This window comes from Pelophylax lessonae (genome assembly GCF_965119305.1).
Source record: "Pelophylax lessonae genome assembly, chromosome: 1".
Taxonomy (NCBI): domain Eukaryota; kingdom Metazoa; phylum Chordata; class Amphibia; order Anura; family Ranidae; genus Pelophylax; species Pelophylax lessonae.
This window is the reverse complement of record NC_138768.1, coordinates 813513819-813536685: the sequence shown is the minus strand read 5'-3', so window position 1 is coordinate 813536685 and position 22867 is coordinate 813513819. Positions and strand designations below refer to the sequence as shown.

Below are 22867 nucleotides of genomic sequence, written 5' to 3'. Positions count from 1 at the left end.
TATTAAAACCAGGGTCAGTTTATTCTGCTGCTTCACAAACCTGCAATGGCTTGAAAACAAACAGAAACCGGAAGTGATTAAATCCTCATTGCTTCCAGTTTCTAAATTCACATAGTGGGAGGAACAACATCAGTTCCTCTTACTGTGTCTGGGGAAGCCGATGCCGCCAGTAGTATCCCCACTGATCGGACAGTAGAGCCTGGTAATGTCGGCCGTGGGAGAAGGGTGGGGAATCAGTGTTAATTTTGTCAGCGGCCTTTACAGTGGTGAAAACGAAAGTACACCATTTTCGCCCACTGACAAAAATCAATTATGTTTTCATTAACCAAACAAAATTGTGGTGCAGGGACGTATACCATCATGAACGCCCGGTTTCCATGGAGCTCTGCCTGCTTCCGCTCCCAGCAAGCAAGCGACTTGAGTCCGTAGCGTGCTTTGCTTAGCAGCAGTTAGGCTGTTTAGCCAGCATTACAGACCTCTGAGTGCTCAGACAACAATCCAGAACAGCACTGCGCATTTCAGACCTCCCGACGAGCGTGCCACTCCTGATGACCATCCAGAGCAGAGAATACTGTGTACTTTACAATTACATGCCTCCCCTCAGACCGCTGTCCATCCAGAGCACTGCATTACATGCCATCCCTCAGACTTGAGACCACCATCTAGCCTTGTCCACCACTAGAGGCCTCCCCTTGGACCATTATCTTAGAGCACTGTGTAGCATTACAGGCCTCCTTGGACCACTGTCCAGAGCACTGTGTGCAATGCAGTACAGGCCTCCCCTCAGACCACCATCCAGAGCACTGTGCAGCATTACAGGCCACCTCAGACCACCATCCAGAGCAATGCACAGCAGTAAAGGCCTCCTCAGACCGTCCAGAGTTACTTAATCTGAATCTGTGAGTTTGTTCAAACCTTAACCACTTGCCGACTGCATAACGTAGGTCTACGTCGGCAGTCAGCCCCTCACAGGCAGAGCGACCCGATGTCTGCTGGGCACTTGCAATCGTCCGTTAGAGCGGGAGAAAGGCAGGCGGCTAATGTAAACAAGCCGCCTGTCATTCTCCCCTGTGCAAGAATGGAGATCATACGGTTCTACTATGTAGGACTGTTTATCTCTGTTCTTACACAAAGTAGCCACAGCCAATTAGTTAGAAGCACGCCCCTAGGGACACACTTAACCCCTCCCTCTCCAATAAAGTTAACCCCTTCCCTCCCAGTGTCATTTTTACAGTAACAGTGCATATGTATAGCACTGATTACTGTAGTAATGTCACTGGTTACCCCAAAAGTGTCAAAAATGTCAGTCAAGGGTCCGATCTGTCCGCCGCAATGTCGCAGTCGCCGCCATTACTCGTTGAAAAAAAAAAGACAAAAATCTTTCCCTTAGTAAACGCAATAACTTTTGCGCAAACCAATCAAAATACGCTTTTTTTTTTTACCAAACATATGTAGCAGAAAACAAATTGGCCAAAAATGTTAACATATGATTTTTATTTATTTATTTTTTTTGGGAATTTCATATAAGAAAATGTGAAAAATATTATTTTTGCAAAATTGACGCTTTTTTTTGTTTATAGCGCATGATCAAAAAATCGCACAGGTTATCAAATACCACCAAAAGAAAACTCTGTGGGGAAAAAAGGACGTGAAATTTGTTTAGGTACAGCGTCGCACGACTGCGCAATTGTCCGTTAAAGCAACCCAGTGCCGAATCGCAAAATAGGCCCTGGTCAGGAAGGGGGTAAAATCTTCCGGGGCTTAAGTGGTTAATACCATAAAATGATCTTGGATTTTTTTTTTTTTTTTTTAAACTCCCAGGAGTATGAGTTTGGAAATTCTATAGAAATGCTTAAATAATGCATTACAATTTTAACTAAACACATTAGATTTTAGTTTACTAAAATGTACTAGAGATTTTAGTCGACCTAAAATACAACTTAAATTACAGATGAATAAAATGGCATATTGGTCAAGACTAACTAAAACGTAATCAAAATTCGATGCCAAAATTAACACTGGGTGGGACCTCCCTTCTGACCCCTGTGGGGAAAGAAAAAACATTTTAAGCAGCTCTATAGCTGATAGGATTACTTTTTCCTGTGTAGGGAATTGCCTGCTGTAAATGAAACTGGGATGATTGTAGCCTCTATGATCCCAGTATATTCACTTTAATACATGTGTCTAACCTATCTAACTCTTGTGAATGGCCTTTATTGCTCTTGAATTTTTTTGCAATGTGTAGTGCAGTAGTTTTGTATGCAGGCACCTCTGGTGTGTGTGTGTATATGGAGGCAAGGGACTTTCTACAAGAAACCCATCATCTGCACTACAAATCCCAGTCCCGCTTCGGTTTAAAATCCCAGCCTATCAGTTAATGTTAATAGGCAGTGCTGGCAGAAAAGTGATTAAACCATGTAAGGCCCTGTTCCCTTATTAGCCAGGAAAGTTTGTTTTTCTGTGCACCCTGTGAGTAGGCTTAACCACCCTGACTCGTGTAGCCGTTCCTACTAGAGGGCACTCCTTGCTGGCCATTGAGTTGTCAGAAGTCAGGCTCTTGGTAACAGTGAAACGTTCTCAGAGGTGAACAGTGTTTCTGGCTGACTAATATAATGTCATGAATACCTTGGTGCCTGCTGTCTTGTAGGGCCCTTACAGAGGTTAACTGCTTGCCGACCGCCGCAAGTAGATTTACTGCGGCGGTCAGCCCCTGCCAGGCAGAGTGACGTTAATTAACGTCACTAGCCTGGGAGGGTCTGGGTCACGCACCCCCCCGCGCGTGTGACCAGCGGACCCGATGTCCGCCGGCCACTCGGCGATCGTCGGGGGAAGAGGGAGAATGTCAGGCAGCTTGTGTAAACAAGCTGCCTGTCATTCTCCTCGCTGTAAAGACAGTGATTACACGGATCTAGTATGTAGATCCGTTGATCAGTGTCCTTACAGCTAGAGCCACAGCCAATCACAGTAAGAATCACGCCCCTAGGGACACACACAGCCCCTCCCTCCCAAATAAAGTTAACCCCTTCACTGCCAGTGTATTTTTACAGTAACAGTGCATATGTATAGCACTGATTACTGTAGAAATGTCACTGGTAACCCCAAAAGTGTCAAAAATGTCAGTCAAGGGTCCGATCTGTCCGCCGCAATGTCGCAGTACCGCAAAAATAATCGCAGATCGCCGCCATTACGCGTTAAAAAAAAAAACAACAAAAATGACATAAATCTTTCCCTTTGTTAGTAAACGCGATAACTTTTGCGCAAACCAATCAAAATACGCTTTTTGCGATTTTTTTTTTTTTTACCAAACATAGGATAAAACAAATTGGCCAAAAATGTTAAAAAATTTTGATTTTTACATTTTTTTTTTGGGGAATTTCATATAAAAAAATGTGAAAAATATTGCTATTTTTGCAAAATTGTCGCTCTTTTTTTGTTTATAGCGCGTGATCAAAAAATCGCACAGGTGATCAAATACCACCAAAAGAAAGCTCTGTTTGTGGGAAAAAAAGGACGTCAAATTCGTTTAGGTACAGCGTCGCACGACCGCGCAATTGTCCGTTAAAGTCACGCAGTGCCGAATCGCAAAATACCCCCTGGTCTTTTAGCAGGAAAATCCTCCGGGGCTTAAGTGGTTAAAAAAAAAAATTAGCTGGCTAATTCATATGAAGAAGTTCATCTTCCCTGTCTGCAGTTTTGCTCTTGAGGCTTATGAACAGGAGTAGGCTATGCATGACTGTCTGTTTAAAATTGGATAATAGTTATTCCAGATCCCAATTCGCCTGACCTAATGTTGACACGTCACTTTTTGGTAGACTTTTTTTTTTTTTTTTAGCTGTAGAAGGTAGCTGAATACTGGATTGAGGAAATGCCTCATGCAGTAGCAGTGCTTGAACAAAGACACCTATCACCCCCACCTTTTTGATGGGAGAATGGAGGAGCAATAGGCATGCATGGTTGGAGGGGGTTTCTGGGATAGCAGTCTCCTGTTCGGTGGCAAATATCTGGGGCTGAGACTTAGTTCCAGCTGCAGAATGCTCGGTGCACTGACCACTGTTGGTCACTCGTGTCATACATCCATTCATAAAAGGCTTTCGTTTACAATGCAAGGTATGTGGAATTCATTCACACCTCTCCCAATTACGCAGTGCCTTGCATTCATTAAAACTTTTCTCCATGCACTAAGTTTACTGCAGCTGGAGCTGTAAGTGTCAGTGCAGGAGGTTTGGTGCTGATAGACTGCAGTACAAAGCCAGCCATAGATGGATGTGATTTTTCTTTCCTGCAACCAGTCTGTATTGATGGGCAAATCTTTCCCGTGGAGCTTTTGTGTTCTCCCAGTAGGTGGATGCGGTGGCTGTCCCTGCCAGAACAGTCAGTGGCTATTGCTGGTAGCTATAGCTGCTGGCAATCGCTTGTAAAAATGTGGCATGCTGGTTGTGCCAACGTTAATCAATATATTGACTTGGATACAATCCAATCAGCCTGCCTATAGATGGTTTGAATCTCCACCATCAGCAGGGACATTTGAGATATCGAATGCTGGCTTAAAAAAAAGCTATGCAGAAAACATGCAGCAGCGAGAGAAGGGGCTCACATTGGAGCCGCCTTATTACTGTGCAAATGGGCAAAACAATTTATCAATACTACATTGGATAAAACTACTTTTTATTTACTGTAAAATGGTTCTAAAGTCAGAAGTTTTTTTTTTTTTATTACCCCCTAATACTTACCTGAGCCCATCTCGATCCAGTAATGTGCATGAGAGCCTCGGCTGTCTGGGACTCTCCCTCATTGGCTGACACAGCAGTTGCCATTGGCTCCTGCTTTCATTCAGTCAGTGAACCAAGGAGGGGGGGAGAGGGCGGGGCTGAGCCACAGCTCCGAGTCTGGACACACGGAGCCTCAGCTCGGGTGCCCCCCATAGGAAGCTGCTTGCTGTGGGGGCACTTGACAGAAGGGAGTGGTCAGGAGTGCCGACGAGGGACCTAAGGAAGATCTACGCTGCTCTATGCAAAACCACTGCACAGAGCAGGTAAGTATAAGGCTCCATTCACACCTGGGCGTTTTTGAGTGTTTTTCAGCTCCAAAAACGTTCCAAAACGCCCAACAAGTAAAACCCCATTCATTTAAATGGCCCCTGTTCACATCTGAGCGTTTTGCAAAACGCCTGTAGCTGAAAAAAGTACATGAGCTTCTTTTTGGGCTGATTACCAGCGTTTTTGATAGATGTCAATGCCTGCCTCCAAAAACGCCTGAAAATTGTGGTTAAAAAACGCGGTAAAACGCTACGCTCAAGTGTGAATGCAGCCTAACCTGTTTTTAAACAAAAATACTTTAGTATCCCTTTAAGTTCAACTTGAATACTAATGGGAGTTTGACACAGCGATTGATTTACTAAACCTGGAGAGTGCAAAATCTGATGCAGCTCTGCATAGAAACCAATCTGCTTCCAGGTTTTTGTCAAACTTAAGCCCCCCCCCCCCCCCCCCCCGATCACATTGGGGCAGTTTGACATGTCAAATCGCAGCCTATTGCCGGCAACGGCACCGTCCAAATCGGTGTGAAGCCGACTTTGCGGCTCTGCACCGATATCCAAAAGTAGTGCTTGCACTACTTTTGGCGACTTCAGGGGCGAGGTTTTAACCTCCCTGGCGGTATGATTATGTCAGGAATTTTGTACCAAAAGCGGTACAATTTTTTGCATGGAAATTTGGTGTTATGTATTATAGGCCTACAATTCTTAGTAATTACTTAAACCTGACCAAACAAGACTCTAGTAGACATCCCAGATGTGATAGTTTGAAACCCAAAATCATGAATTATCTAATATAATTTTATTCAATAATGTAATAAAAAATAATGAAATTTGTCAGAAAAATCAAACGTCCTGCGTGTGATACATTTTGAAACCTGGGACTGCACAAAGTCCAACGTCACAATCAGGACAATGGAACCTGGTTTCTTTTCGGACTTTCTTACCATTGCCATCTCTCTTTGAGCAGCAAACTATGCACATCCTGGTAAGGTGCTGCCTTTTTTGAGGTTGGCGGGATGTATCCACAAAGTGACGACCAGTCAGGCGTTCTGGGTTGACAACGTCAACAGCACGACGTCCTGGTCTGTTCACAACTACTGATGGCGTCTGGTGGTTGACAAAAATCCGCTCAGCCACCTTCCAGATAAACTCAGAATGAACAAGATGCTTGTCACTCTTTGCTCTGTGCAGGATATATGCATTCCAAAGGCATTGTTCCAGAAGATGTCTGAAGATCTTCTTATATTGTTTTTTTTTTTTTTTTGTTTTTTTTTTGCGCATAGCCGGATAAAATGTCATTGCCTGATTGGATATGTCGATACCTCCCATGGTTTTATTATAGTCTATCACGATTTGCGGCTTCAGCACATCTTTCCCACCTTTTGTGTGGACCATGGCAGTGGAGGTATTGTGCACAGTACTCATGAGACACACGTCTTTGTCTCGCCATCGCATTGCCATCTTACCCTTCTGCCAGGCAACCATTTCTCCAGTTTTGAGTTTTTTTCCTGGCAAACCTAAATGGCATGTCACATCGGTTAGGCCTAATGGTACCATATGCGTCAGTCTTGTTTTGTAGCAAAACCTCATAAAAGTCCGGAGACGTGTAGAAATTGTCCGTGGTCACACAATATCCCTTATTCAGCAATGGCTCCAGCAGTGTAAGGACAGATGGGGCCATCCCATAGCCACTGTACCTGTGGTTGAACTTCGTGCCTTTACCGGTGTAAATAACCGAATTCTAGATGTACCCAGTGGATGAATCGCAGAGCATGTAGGATTTGATGCCAAACGGCACTCTTTTTGGATGCAATGTACTGTATCCAGCTTAGGCGTCCCTTGTAGGCCATCAAACTTTCATCCACGCTGACGTCTTTCTGACACGTAGGTCTGCTGGAAATTGGTCACAATAATTTGCCATACCTCCCAGATTTTTTTTTTAGTTTGGGCACGGAATGCGTGGCCTCATCAATTCTTCATTGTTTGTGAAGTGGAAATACTTCATGATGAGGGAAAACCGGTATTCAGACATCACGGTGCCAAAAAAACGGAGTGGCAAGTAACTTGGTGGTCCAGTACCATTTCTGGAACGGTTTCCCCACCACCCCCTGAAGAATGAGGTTTCCCAGAAACTGCCAGGTGCCCTCTTTTGTCACCGGTTCCCACTTTTCTGCTTCTGGAAAACCTGGCATGCACCATAGCGGATTGCTGCTCTTGGTATCGATTTGTCTCCATGACAATTTTTTCAATTGCATCCTCCGTGAGGAATAATTGCAGGTATGCCAGAGGGTTGTCCCGCTCAACATCTACCTTCATCCCAGGTGATCCAGTGAACAGTTATCTTGGGGGCGCTACCTGGTCCGTATTGCAGTCACTGTCACTCAACTGGTCCAAAAGCGCTTTTGTAGTAAAGTGGCACTTTTTTGATACCATGTTTTAAATATTTTATGGGCACAAATGACAGTAAAATGGCAGGCAAGAGGGGCACTGTACAGTGATCAAGTGTCAGATCTGAGGTAATCCTCTCAGATTACAATGCATCGCCTCTTTTTTGTGTCAATTTTAGGTTTACACTTTTTGAATTTCCCGCCCAGTTCCGCTCCCATGCGCTGCCGCTGCTCGCAGGGATCGGAACCAGGAAGTCAGATGCTGGCCGGCGATCTTGGCGAAGGACCTCGCTGGAACGCCAGGAGAAGGTAAGGGGACTCCGCTGGCAGCTCTGCAATGTTACCCAAAGCATGACTCAGGGTTACCGCTCCTGGCAGTGAAAATTAACCCCAAGTCAAGCTCGGGGATACCGCCAAGAGGGTTAATAGACGTCTGTGCATGAACCCGCACAAATGTCTTTCAAATTGCCCCCAAACTCCCAATGAAATGCGGATTTGAAATCGGGCAAGTTCAGCTGAACTCGCCCGATTTCAAACCTGCTGCTAATGTAAACAAGGGCCAATTTAAACAAGCTGAAGTTGGAAGCGGATTGCTTAGCATTCACAGCTGCTCCATATTTTGCACACTCCTCTCAACCCCATGGTATCGCAGCATAAGGGTTAAACAATGGGTGGGTCATAAAAATATATATAGTAATTGAAGTTTCTGCAGTTGTAGTAGACCTAGTTGTTGGAACTCAAATTATAGGTTTAGAAAGTATAAAATAGAGGAGACATCTGGTGTAGGGGCTATGTGGCTCAGCAAATGCAGACTATTGAATTTCATAAAGAACATAACTGCAAGGGGAAATAAAAAAAAAAAGCTACCTTTTTTTTGTTACAACAGAGTCTGAATTAAAATCCAGATAAAGGAATGGGAATTCCAATCTTGTTTTGGTAACTGCATGTCTCAACATTGGACAGGATATCCTTATAACTCGAATGTAAATTAGGAGTGTTTTTGTGTTTTTTTTTTTTTTTTTTTTGTTTTGTTTCTTCGCTGTTCTGGATAGTCCAATCCTGTGTCTACATGTGTTAAATGGTTTGATTACTTGGGCCTAGTACAGGTACACACGGGCCGGATAGCAGGCGACCTCAGCCAGTTAAAAAAAAAAAAGCCGACATTTGGCCTGGGTGTATGGCAGCCGGTCTGACAGAAGCTGGCTGTTCATTTGGCTTCTGTTGGATAAGTATGCTGGAAAACCAGCAGCCTACTGGCTCCCGATCAGTGCTCTCAGCCGATGGCTGAGACCGCTGACCGGAGTGTTCTGGCGGAGGGGCTCTCCCCCGTCAGAACACGATAGCTCAGCAGAGAGATCGCTGTAGGAACACTGGATTGTTAGTACAGTAGCCCTGATCCAAGCTTTCATTTATTTTTTTTCTCATGTATTTTTTTTTTTTTTCCACTGGGTTGAATAAAAAACCTAGTGTGTACTAGGTTTTAGTGTCCTACAGGTAGGCAAATCAATTCATGTAGGTGTATATTCTATAAACTAAAATCACTACACCAAAGATGTATCTCTTATAACAATATAAACCAGCAATTTCTAAATACCCCAACAAATTGCACACCAAAATATAAAACACTGAAGTGTTAATATAGCAGTCCAGCACATGTGTCAAATTCCAGCAGTGGTGATGGTGATCTATCCAGAGTCTTCAAACTGTGCTCCACTCTTAATCATGCAAAAAATAGTGCTCTTCAAAAAACATGCTTTTTGGGGTTTCCATAACCCTCCCTTTCCTTTCCCTTCTCTTCCCACACTGGCAGTCAGCAGTAGAGATGGGCTCGGGCATGTTCGGGATCCGAATCCCCACCCACCTGCCCGATCCCACCAGGAAGCTTGCATTCAACACCAGCAATAAGACATTTCCTGGTCTGTGCAGCTGCAGACCTGGCAATATCTCGCTGCCTGTGATTAGTGGTGTGCAGTGCATTCTTCTGGCAGGGACCAGGCAGTTGGGTTGGGACTAGGATCCCGAACATGCCCAAGCTCCTCTCTTCTCACCAGATGCTTTGACCCAAACACGGTACTAGGTCTGTATGTGCTTGTGTAAACTATGCCAAGCTCCATGTTTCCACTCTCCTGTTTTCTCCTCTCCGATCAGTCACTTGAGGATAAAAAGTCACTCATTCATTGTGCAACCAGTTTAATGTTTAAAATGTGATAGACAAAGGTATTGGGAATAATACACATTTTTCTGTGCCCAAGCCGCCACCAAATTTCAGCAGTTAGTCTATCCTATGCCAGCCGCCCTCTCCCAACATGGAGAATTGGTGTGCGTGTCACCTGGGAGTGACGTCAATGGCTACGTAACCCCCCCACCCAACGCATTTCACCATCAGGAAGGGGTGTGTACATGCAGACACTCTACCTCTGTGCTGCATGTACAGCCTAGACTTATGATACATTGATATAAACAGGAACTAAAAAAACCCACACCGGTACCTGGCAAGCCCCCCTAGAAGTTGCCTACACATCAGCCTTATTCCTTTTTTAGAATGTTGAACCATTTTTTTAATGACTTTTTTGATATGCTATTACCATGAGTAAAGACAGTTAACACCTGTGACTACTACAGTAGAGAAGACCAAAAGGGTTCATAGATCCTAAATTTGTGCTCCTTTTTCTTGGTGTAATGTTCCACATAGTCTCAGGATACAACAATCCTAGTATATAGCGAGTGTCCAGCAAACCAGGCTTATATATGGGTCAACAACCCAGAAACCAAGTTTCTCTATCGCTCATTGACAGACGTAGTCTTCTTGATTCTCAAGAGCTGGGTTATGTTGTCTCCGCAGGAGTAGGACTAGGCAGAAAGACAAAACGTTCTGGCTCCACCTTAGGGGCAGTCCCTGAGGGTATATCCTCCCTCTCTCTGCTACAGGGAATCAGTTTTTTTCTGTCTAGTCAGGAGTAAGGACCTAAGTTCCTTGCTGGGATCTTTTGGTCCTGGCAAGACTTTTTTTCTTTAAGAAAAAGACATTTTTTAGGTAGTTTTCTCCAGTGTTTTTTTCCTGTGAGATCTTCAAGCAAAAATGCCGGACTGGGCGACACTTGTGGTCACCCCAGCCGGCCTACGAGCGCGCGCAGACCATGGCATTGCGCTTGGTCGGCCGCGACATATTCAAGTAAGTATGCGGGGCCGGGCGACGGGCTGGATGTTGAGATCCAGTGGTCACCCCGGTTTCTGCCTACGAGCGCGTGCAGACCAGAGCTCCGCGCTGGGTCGGCCGCGACGGAGTCCCAGTGAAGGGACTGACCTTGCGAGTTAAAAGTCTCGCTTGGACGCCAGGTACCAGAGAGTCGAGGCGTCCGGAGTGGTCCACAAACCCCCACCCCGGTGGAGAGGGTATTGTGAAGAGAGGGTGCCTGTCGGTTCGGTATGGTGAGTAAACGTTCCCTTTTTTCCTCGTTATGAGGCAGTATGTATTATGGGCCCCTCCATATATGGTCAGTATATATCTGATACTTACAAGTCCCCCTTGTAATACAGCATGTGTTTGTGGGAAGTGGACTTGGTTTAAGAGCTAACACTCTACCCAGCAGACTGTAACATTACAGCAGACATAGGAGGTATAATCCTACCTTATGTGTAGTGTATCTTCTGTAGATCCATATATCGCCTCTTAGCAGAGATGCAGGTGGATGTGCTGGGAAAACGATTTCGGCGGTCCGCCGCCATTTTGCCGTAGACCGAATGCATGTATGTCCTCAGGTCACGTCGGCCGCCATGTTTTTGGAGTCTTATGTCTCTTCTATGGGGGCGGCCATGTTTTGTGAGCCCAGCTACCTCGTGGAGAGCTGGGAACGCCGGAAGGCGTACACAGGGGGCGGAGCCACGCCTTCTACCCGGGAAAAAGCAAACAGCTCCTTCCAGTCTGTGTAAGACAGACGCTGACTGCAGTTGGTTGGAAACTGCACTGCATCGGTTGGTGAGCCTTGGGGGTCCCTCTCTCTGTGGGATCGAGAAGCAGGTACTCTGAGGGGCGCTATTGCGCTAGGGGGAGACACACAAAAAAAAAAAAAAAAAAAAGTTTTTTTGTTTTGCTGGCAAAGGTGTCCTGTATTAACATGGACCCTGCCACTCATGTATCTCCTCCGGATCCCCTCGAGGGGTCTGCAGGATCCTCCAGCACCCCATTGACAATTGAATCATTGTCAGCTATTATGGAAACTTTTGTGTCCCGGGTGGAAGTGGCTTGTCAGGGACAGGGCGCAAGAAAGCGACCCCCGCCTAACCCCTTATTATCTGAAACCTCGGATTCAGACTCTGAGCCTATTTCTGCAGTTGCAGGTACTTCATCTGGGATTGGTGTCTCGGGTCCTGTCTCTTCAGACAGTGAGGAGGATGTTTCGGCATCCGCCATAGCCCGAGAGGAAGCGTTGGTAAACGTACTCATTGTATCTGTTCAAGAGACCTTAAGGTTTACAGGGTATTCCATCGGAAATAGCTGAAACTGAAATCCCTTTTGGGACTAAAAAACGCATCAAAGTGGCAAAGGTTTTTCCATTGCCCAAATGTTTTGGCAATCCAATCGAAGAAGAATGGCGTCTGCCAAAACGCACTTTTACTATTTCTAAACGCATTGACAGGCGTTATCCGTTTGAGGAAACCCTTATTAAGAAATGGACAGAACCACCTGTGGTGGATTCACCAATTGCTAGATTGAATAAAGCCACGGTTATTCCTCTAGAAGACGCTCCGTCTTTTAAAGATCCAGTGGATCGCAAGATAGAAGCTATGTCTCGCACCATGTTTTTCCTTGATTGGATCAGCTTTCAGACCTATAATAGCTATTGGTCTGGTTTCGCAGGCTGTAACTGAATGGACCAAGTGGTTACGCCGGGACTTGGAAGAGGTCCCTCAGGCGGTATCAGATTTGTTGGAACAAATGATACAGGGGTTACAGTTTGTGTGTGATGCGGCGTTAGACGCCACTCCATTATTGGCGCGAGCATCAGTCTCAGCAGTGGTTCTCAGGCGTACACTGTGGCTAAAAGGTTGGTTAGCCGACCAAGGTTCCAAAAAAGCATTGGCTAATATCCCCTTTTCAGGAGAGCGTCTATTTGGAGCCAACTTAGATGAGATCATTAAAGATCTCACGGGTGGAAAGAGCACCTTTTTACCGCAAAATTTTAAAGGTAGAGGAACTCGTCAAAGACGAGGGCCTTCTTTTTCTGCTCACAAGAGGTTTTTTCGTCCCGCGGGTGAAAAAACTAAGTCCTCCAAAGCTCCTGCAGGAGGCGTCAGGGGTCGTTGGTCGGGCAAGCAAAAGCCCGCCCCCTCCAGACCTGAAGATAAACCATCCAAAGCCTGAAGGTGCGCCCCCACCCATAACTGGGGTGGGGGGACGTCTTCGCCGGTTCCCGGATCCATGGCTTTCCAGAATCCCGGACAAATGGGTTTGCGAAGTCATAAGGTCAGGGTACAAGATCGAGTTTCGATCTCTTCCACCGGCGCGATTCTTCCCTTCCAATATCCGACTATCCTCAGATCGTTTAGAAGATCTGCGGAGAGCAGTCACAGATTTACTACAACAAGGAGTGGTAGTCCATGTTCCTTGGACAGAACGGTTTCAAGGGTTTTATTCAAACCTGTTTACAATACCCAGGAAAGAGGGCAAAGTGCGTCCAATTCTGGACTTAAGAGCACTCAATTCTTTCGTCAACATAAGAAGATTCAGAATGGAGTCCATTCGCACGGTAGCAGCCTTCCTGCATCCAGGGGATGTCCTAGCGTCCATAGACATCAAGGACGCCTATCTTCACATTCCCATTTTCGCAGGACATCAGCGGTTTCTACGCTTTTCCGTAGAGGAGAACCACTATCAGTTTGTGGCGTTACCTTTCCGTCTCGCCACGGCTCCGCGGGTCTTCACAAAGGTGTTGGCCCCAATGTTGGCACTTCTGCGCCAAAGAGGTATATCGATCCTTGGTTGCCTAGACGATCTTCTGCTTCATGCAGAGTCTCCTCAGACCTTGCTACAAAACATAGAAATTACTATGATTTCTTTACAGGAATTCGGGTGGCTGGTGAACCAGCAAGTCATTTCTGGTTCCCACCCAGAGGCTCGAATATCTGCCAGGACAAGAGTTTTTCTTCCGGTAGGGAAACTCCGAAAGATTCAATCAGCAGTCCAGTTGTTACTGTCCAACAGCTGGTCTTCCCTTCGGACTTGCATGAGGGTTCTGGGGTTGATGGTGGCTTCGTTCGAAGCAGTCCCATTTGCCCAGTCCCATACCCGAATTCTTCAGCAAGAGATTCTTCTCAGATGGAACGGGAATCCGGAATCCCTGGACAATCAGATCCGATTGAGCAAACAGACCAGAGAGTCTCTGGTCTGGTGGCTTCGGTCTCCGATGCTCAGCCAGGGAAAGTCATTTCTGCCAATATATTGGACGATAGTGACCACGGATGCCAGTCTATCCGGATGGGGAGGAATTCTCGGTCAGTTATCTGTCCAGGGACTTTGGTCCCCGGAAGAATCCAGGTTGCCGATAAATGTATTGGAACTGAGAGCGATCAGACTTTGTCTGATTCACTGGACCGAGCAGCTCCAGGGCAGCCCGGTTCGGATCCAGTCGGACAATGCCACGGCCGTGGCTTATGTCAATCACCAGGGGGGCACCAAGAGTGTCCGAGCGGCCAAAGAAGTGGCTTGCATTCTTCGCTGGGCGGAACGATTTGTTCCAGCAATCTCTGCGGTGTTCATTCCGGGGGTGGAGAATTGGCAGGCAGATTATCTCAGCCGTCAGACCCTGGATCAGGGGGAATGGTCCCTCCATCCAGACGTTTTCCACCAGTTGTGCCTACGGTGGGGCACCCCGGATGTGGATCTGTTGGCATCACGATTCAACAGGAAAGTTCAGAGATTCGTGGCTCGCTCCCGCGATCCTCTAGCAGAAACCGCAGACGCACTGATCGCCCCGTGGGGGCAATACCAGCTAATATATGCCTTCCCTCCTCTCGCGTTACTGCCAAGACTTCTTCGCAGGATAAAGGAGGAAGGAATCCCAGTAATCCTGGTAGCTCCGGACTGGCCTCGTCGAGCTTGGTACGCCGACATGGTCAGACTGGTGGCGGACGTCCCGTGGAGACTTCCTCTCAGGGAGGATCTACTGTCTCAGGGACCGATCTTCCATCCTGCTTTACGATCGCTGGCTTTAACGGCCTGGCTATTGAGACCCAGGTGCTGAAGGACAAAGGTTTGTCAGCTTCAGTTATTCCTACTCTAGTTGAAGCAAGGAAAGCGACTTCCAGGAAGATTTATCATCGCACATGGAAGTCCTACATTGCATGGTGTGAACCTTTGGGGTTCCGTCCTCGGTCTTATTCGATTAGTCGAATATTGGCTTTTCTGCAACAAGGGGTTGAGCAGAAACTGGCCTTGAGTACTATCAAGGGTCAGGTCTCAGCATTAGCCATCTTCTTTCAGAAGCCTTTGGCTACTCATTCCTTGGTGCGGAACTTCATCCAGGGGGTGCGACATCTGGCTCCGCCAGTGCACGCGCCGTTACCCCCCTGGGATCTTAATTTAGTGTTGTCGGTTCTTCAGAAACCTCCCTTTGAAGATATTAGGGAGATTCCTCTACCCACGTTGTCCCAGAAGGTGGCCTTCTTGGTGGCTATTACTTCTGCACGCAGGGTGTCGGAACTGGCCGCATTATCTTGTCGTTCACCATATCTGGTGGTTCATAGAGATAAGGTGGTTCTTCGTCCGAATCCATCCTTCCTACCAAAAGTGGTTTCAGAATTTCATCTGAATGAAGAAATTGTGTTACCTTCCCTGTGTCCTAAGCCCAGTCATCTTTGGGAGTTTGCTTTACACTCCTTGGATGTGGTCCGGGGCGATCAGGGTATACTTGAAAACGACAGACTCGTTTCGCAAGACGGATTCACTTTTTGTGATCCCAGATGGACCCAAGAAGGGGTTGCCTGCATCTGCCGCGACCATTTCCAGATGGATCAGACAGACGGTAGTACAGGCTTATTCTATTAAGGGTCGGGAGCCCCCGTTCCCTGTTAAGGCGCACTCCACTCGGGCACTTAGTGCGTCATGGGCCTTTCGCCATCAGGCGTCAGTGGTCCAGGTGTGCAAGGCGGCTACCTGGTCGTCGGTGCATACCTTTACTAAACATTATAAAGTTGATGTAATGGCATCGTCTGATGCCTCGTTTTGGCCGCAAGGTTTTGCAGGCCGCAATTTGAGGAGACCAGTGGTCTACCTCGAGGGTTTTTTCCGTTGGAAAATTTTTCTTTAGTCTCATTCTTTGTTTATAATGAGCCTTTAAAACTTCTAGTTTGGCACCGGTTGGGCCTTCTAGATTGGATTTGATTCGTCAATCCCACCCCTCATTTGTGGCACTGCTTCTGGATGTCCCAGCTCTTGAGAATCAAGAAGACTACGTCTGTCAATGAGCGATAGAGAAAAATGGATTTTTGTAAGATCTTACCGTAAAATCCTTTTCTCTTAAGCTCATTGACAGACGTAGTACCCGCCCCTCTATCATTGAGTTGGGTTGGGTTAAATTCTCTGTACTGCTTTAAAACAGAACTGATTCCCTGTAGCAGAGAGAGGGAGGATATACCCTCAGGGACTGCCCCTAAGGTGGAGCCAGAACGTTTTGTCTTTCTGCCTAGTCCTACTCCTGCGGAGAACACATAACCCAGCTCTTGAGAATCAAGAAGACTACGTCTGTCAATGAGCTTAAGAGAAAAGGATTTTACGGTAAGATCTTACAAAAAATCCATTTTTAGCCCTGTAATGTGGTGGTTTATAAACCAGATCCTTTACGTATTCAGAGCATGTGGTATTCTATCACGGTGGTAGTGGAATTTGTCCAGCAGCCCCAGGCTGTCAAACCTGTAAGGTAAACTTCTGTTGGCACGGGTAGATTTATAAAAGGGTAAGGCCACATAAAGGCTTTACATGCTTGTACTGTAGGTGCATTTTTTTTCCCCTTCCAGACCAGATGGGCTTTCTGGCAAAGAACAGGAAGTTGAGCAATGCCCTGACTCTAGCAATTGGGACTAAATTATTAACCAGTCTTAATGGGAAGCAGTTTATGGAAGGAGTGGGTGGAATGGTAGTAAGTGATCTGGTGCAAACAATTTCCTAGCAATAAGGCTGTATAGTGGAGCAGATGACTGATCATGATGGGTCTAGTAGTGAGACATGATGTAGAAACTTGGTGTTATAATTGATCTCTAGCCAAGACCATTCTTTCACTTAAACTGCACTGCAGGCCATACTGATTTTCTTTCTGGAACCACAAGACTGGCTGAAAGCTGAAAAGAATTGCCAATCTTCTGAGGTTATATATAAGGGGAAACTTTCCCCTATAGCTTCAAGTGTTTGTAATTTCCAATAGCAACATCCTCAGACAAGATTACCTCCAAATTGTATAGGATTATTTGTATGCAAATGATCAGCCTAGGACCACTCTGAGCAATTATTACATCATCCATGACTTTTAAAAGAATTGTGTAACAAGATAAGATGTAGGCCAGCACAGTTGGTCAATTAATCTTCAAAAAGAGACCCTTTTCATTAGGGATAGACCGATTATCGGCAAGGCCGATATGCACTTTCCCCGATAGATCGGTATCGGCCCTGGAACTGGCCGATATTGCGATTTATTTTTGTGACGTCAATATGCCTTCCTAGGCCACCAGCCTCGTCTGGAGTCAGGACTAGTCTCGCGGGAGTGTATCACAGCCATACACCCACCCACAGCAGCCCAGTGCCACCCACATCCACAGGCCCTGTGCCAGCCACCCACATCCACAGGCCCTGTGCCAGCCACCCACATCCACAGGCCCTGTGCCAGCCACCCACATCCACAGGCTCTGTGCCAGCCACCCACATCCACAGGCTCTGTGCCAGCCACCCACATCCACAGGCTCTGTGCCAGCCACCCACATCCACAGGCCCTGTGCCAGCCATCCACATCCACAGGCCCTGTGCCAGCCATTAAGCATTAAACAAAAATTAACATGTTCAGTACCAGATTTGTGTCAAAAATTGTCTATTTTTCAAAACTTTAACTGTACAAAATATCGGTCGATACCACATATTGGTCTATCCCTACTTTTCATAGCATGGTAGACATCTCCCATAGAAATGTAATTGACCTATCCTAAGATGGCTGCTGGCTCTCTAATCCTGGAAAACCAGGAGAAAACTTTTTGGAGACTTCTGGCATGTAAAGAACTGTCATATAGAATGGCGCTTTACTTATACACACATTCCTATAATCGACCAGTAATGTTTTCTTAATGCACTTTAGATATAATGCATAAGGAATTATTATACGCTTCTGATTTAGATTTGCAAAATACAATGTAGCAGAAGGTGATGAAGATCACTTTTCCAACCATTATTCAGGTGTAACTGCATTTTATTTGTTGCTTTTTTGTTTTGCAGCTTAAAGTGGTTGTAAACCCTTCCATGTACTCAGTGAAGGGACTATCCTCAGGTGATACACAGATGAAAGCAATCCTACATAACTTGAATGTGTTTATCTGAGGTCTTCTCTTCCCTACACCTGTTTAAAGGCCAGACTTTATAAAGCTTATCTGAGATTTCAAAAAAGGGGGTGGAGAGCTGAAGTTGCACACTGCAGAGCTCAGGGAGAGCTGAATGGGGGGAAGAAACATGCCCCCTTGCACAAGGGAATAGAGCTGAGGCTTTCACTCCGCTGGGGATCCCTCCCCTTCACCTTTATTTCTCTTGGTGTCGGAAAACTTGTCAGAAGTGGCTCATGCTGATAGCCGAGGAATGTAGCAGCAGACAGAAACAACACTTTGGGGAACTTACTAAAACTGGTGCACACAATCTGGTGCAGCTCTGCATGCAGCTTCTAGGGTTCATTGTCAAAGCTTAATTGAAAAAAGTTAGAAGCTGATTGGTTAATATACACAGCTGCACCAGGACCAGGTTCTATGCACACCAGTTTTAGTAACCCCCTCTTAGTGCTCTTAATTGAGACAAGCATACACTATATGCTTAATATTTTATGCCTGAGGTTTATAACCACGTTTAAGTCATGTGAAGACCACTTGTGCTCAATTATTTTAAATGTCCGCTTTTTTTTCCTCAACAGTGTAATTCCAGAAGCCACAACGGTCACAATAGATCCCCCAACCCAGACTGAAGATGAAACCCCATTGAGAAGCATTGGTGCCTATAGCATTGACTTTGACCAACTGGATGCGATAAATCCATTCAAAAGTATGAAGACGATGCAGAATTCTCCTGTGAAACTGGATTGTGGGCCAACAAATGTCCCAGATTCTCTGGCTGATCTAGAGGATAAAGGCTTGTCTGAGGCCACTGATAGTACTGATATTGCCACTGAAAATGTATCTGCTTTGAGAGTTAATCCAGATGTAACCGATTCTCCAGTCATTGTACAGTTTACTCCTGGCGATAATGTTTTAAATACTTCTGGTAAATCAGGATTAGATGACACCGTCCCTCTGACAGCCAACAATGATGTCCAGGAGATTTTGTCATCAAATACTACAGCAACTCTTGATGAAGACCAGAAAATCATTCCAGCCGAGAAGGAAGATGGTAGAGAAGATTCTATAGCTGATGTAATACCAGCTGCTGTCACTGATGGTGTAGATTCATCACAAGCTGATGTTCCTCACTCTCCACCAGTTCCAAAAGGGTCTTATAAATTTGATCTCGATCAGATTGATTCCATAGACCCGTTTAATACTGGAGGTTCAAAGCTGCAGAACTCTCCAAAAAATTCAAAGCTGCAGAACTCGCCAAAAAAATCTGTCTCAGAAGAAGGTAAAGGTGATAAATCTGAGCCATTAAAGCTTGAATTTGATTTTGGCAATAATGATGCTCCTCTTAAGCCGCCACCAAAAAAACTGGGGAAGAGACTACCTGTAAAAACTGCAGCAAAGAAGCCACCTGTGACCAAAGAAACAGTGCCTGAGAAGCCACCTGTGACCAAAGAAACAGGGCCTGAGAAGCCAAAGGTGCAGGATCCTCCAAAGCCACCTGAAGATGAAGTTATTGTTCCTAAAGCTGCTTACAACTTTGACTGGGAGAAGTTTGATGATCCAAATTTTAACCCATTTGGATGTGGGGGAACAAAAATTGTTGCTTCACCTAAAGTCTCCAAGATTACAACTGATGCTCCAGTTGTGGAGAAAGAGGACATTCCAACCGAAGCAGCAAGCGTAGTAGAGAAGACTGAAGCCAATAAATCCACATCTGAACCAGCTGAGCAGTAAGTACCATCTTATAGCATGGGGACTGGTATTTGAATTGTTTTAGACTTGAGCAATTTGCCTTTTGAGAAACCAAAACAAAAGGTGGGGAATCTGGTTTCTTCAGGGAAGACAAAGCCTCCCTTGCGGTGGGGCTGCCTCTGCACTGCAAGGGTTGAATGCTCAATTTATGTCTAGGGTACTAGAAAAAGTAGTTTTATTTTACCCGATTGCAGCTTCCCAAGTGGTTGGAGCTCTCCTACATTTCTTGCTTGGGGACACCTCGGAGTCCTCATGTTCAATGCAGCCTAAGGACCAGGCATTGCAAATGAAATCGGAGGACATGCAGTTGCTGACATGCAGGGGATAAAATACTGCTGGCGTGGGGATCAGATCAGAGAGCATTTTCTGTAATACCAGAAATAAATGAGCATTTATTCCTTGCAGTGTTCAAACAGCCCCACTAAAAGTAGGATTTGTCTTCCCTGGGAGTTCAGGTTTAAAGATTAAGTTCACCCCTTTTTTTTTTTTTTTTTTTTTTTTACTTTTAAGCCTGAAGAGCATTGCACCCACGATCCACAGACCACAGGTGCTATCTCAGGCTCCTGCAGATACCTCGTACAGGCATTTAGTTACCTGAGAGCAGGCAGATCAATGAACTGCCAGAGCACTCGATAGCACCCTTGCTGTTTATTGAAAAGTACAAGACATCCACTGCAACAGCGGACATTACTTGTAGACATTCATTTACAGGAAACTATATGAATGAGGCGCCCATGTGGGCAGAGCCCCTCACAGCTGATCTAATTTCAAATGACTGTGGGTACAGGGATAAAATCCCCCCCCCCCCCCGCCTGCTTTCACAGAGAATGGTGGGGGGGTTGGGGGCTCGGCTGAAGATGCTGAAACATGTTCCACCCCAAACTGGTTGAACGTGTAACCTCATCCTTTAGGCTCCATTCACACGTGTACTACGCCAAAGTTGCATGACTTTGTAATTTAAGTGGGTAAGACTTTGGCTTTGACCAATGCTAATGGACAACTGTTGCCTGTATAGCATTCAGCTGTGATTTTAGGGTTTACATTGCAGTCACATGAAAGTTGGACCATAGTGCAGGAACCTTTTTGAAGTTGCTGCGACTTAAAGTGGATTTCCTCCCATTTTTAATAAGTTTAGATGTACGTAATCCCCTTTTAAAAATGCTTTTACCTATGTAAACTATTTTTTTTTTTTTTTTTGCAAGGAAGTACCTTTTTTCTTCATGCGCATTTCCGGGTCCGGTCACCTATAGGCTATTACGTCACGATTCGCAAGGGCTGCTGGGATGAATCCCAGCAGCCCATCGCCTAGTGACGAAATCTCGCATTATTACATCGGCACCAGCTGCACTCAGGGATGGATTGTTTGGAGTCTGCGCTCCACCCCGCCTCCTCTCAGTGAGCTCTATGGGATGTATTGCTTTGAGTCTGTGCTCTGCCCCACCTCCTCTCAGTGAGCGTGGACTGAAAGCGTTACATCCCGTTGCGCTCACTGAGAGGAGGCGGGGCGGAGCGTGGACTTCAAGCAATACATCCCTGAGTACAGCTGGTGCCGGTGTAATGCTAGATTTCGTCACTAGGCGCTTCGCCTAGTGACGTAATCGCCTATAGGCGGCTGGACCCGGAAGTGCGGATGAATAAAGAAGAAAAAAAGGTATTTCCTTGTAAAAAAAAATAGTTTACATTGGTAAAAGCATTTTTAAAGGGGATTACGTACATCTGAACTTATTAAAATGGGTTTTTTTGCCTGCTCTGCGAAGTGGTTTTGCACTGAGCACCCTGGATCCCCCTCTTTGGTGCTCCGGGCCCCTCTCTCCTGTTAAATGTTCCACAGCAAGCCACTTGCTATTTGGGGGGGGGGGGGGACCCGATGACCCGATCTGAGCTGGTTTTCCCTCCGGTTTCAAGGTTGAAAAAGGCAACCATGATTCTTGTTGAAGACTCCCTGGCCTTTTAAGGATCTGGCTGACTGGAAGGTGGAGGCTGTGGCCTGCAATATGTACACTTTGGCTGTTTACCATTGCCCTGGTGTTGCACACTCTGACCGAGTGGGCTAAACTTTTACGCCATGACTTGGAGGGGGAAGCAGCTACTCCCTGCATTTGCAGACTAGTTGGTCCAGGGGCTGCAGTTTAACTGATGCCTCTTTGGAGGTGGCTCCCCTACTTGCTAGGCTCTGGTTTTTAGCAGTGGTCCTTGAGCATGTTTTTTGGATCAAATGTTGGTCTGTGGACCAGACTTCTTGAAAAGGAAGATCCGTTAAGGCCTTTTTAGGAGATCGCCTGTTGGGAGCTACACTGGATGACATCATTAAGGGTCTCGCGGGGTGGGGGGGAAGAGCGCTTTTCTTCCGCAGGCTTGGAAGGGCAAGAATCCTTGTCATAGATGTTGCCTGTCCTTCTCAGCTCACAAGAAGTTTTTTCGTCCCTCAGGGTGGAATGACAAGGAATCGAAGCCTTTCAAGGCCTCCTCGGGAGGATCTAAGCGACCTTGGTCTGGTAAATCGAGAGCAGGCTTCTCCAGATCTGTGGACTTTAGCATGAAGGTGCCTCCTCACCCGTATCTGGGGGGGGCGCGTCTTTACTGGTTCCCGAACCCATGGACTTCCTTGGTACAAGACAAGGGAGTCCACAAAGTCATATGGCCTGACTACAAGATTGAGTTTCGTTCTTACCCTCCGGAAAGGTTCTTCTTTCCTACGTGTGCCTGTCCCTGGACTGCTTACAGGCTCTTTTGGGTGGTGCAAGACCTGGTACTTTAAGGGGTGATTGTTCCTTTTCCGACTTTGGAACGTTTTCAGGGGTTTTATTTAAATTGGTTTACAGGTTTGAAGGAAGGAGGGCAAGGTGCATCCAATCCTGGACCTCAAGGCACTGATCTGCTTTGTGCGGCTGCAGAAGTTCAGAATGGAGTCCATTTCCACGGTGGTGGCATCCTTGCGTCAGGTAGATTTCCTTGCCTCTATTGACATCAAGGATTCCTACCTTCACATTATAATGTGTCGGTCAACAGCGCTTTGCCATGGGAGAGGAGCATTGTCATTTTTTGGCGTTACCCTTTGGTCTCATCTAGGGTCTTCACCAAAGTGTTGGCCCCGGTGCTAGCTTTGTTGCGCCAACGGGGGATT

General features: G+C 46.1%; 1 protein-coding gene across 1 annotated transcript in view; it reads left to right on the top strand.

Annotated features, from left to right (window-relative positions):
• The window catches only part of TACC3 (transforming acidic coiled-coil containing protein 3), a 93700-nt gene that overhangs the window by 22542 nt on the left and 48291 nt on the right, over window positions 1-22867 (top strand). The window contains exon 4 of the mRNA XM_082273912.1: window positions 18573-19721. Coding sequence (XP_082130038.1) covers window positions 18573-19721 — 1149 coding nt within the window. The remainder of the gene's footprint in view (window positions 1-18572; window positions 19722-22867) is intronic.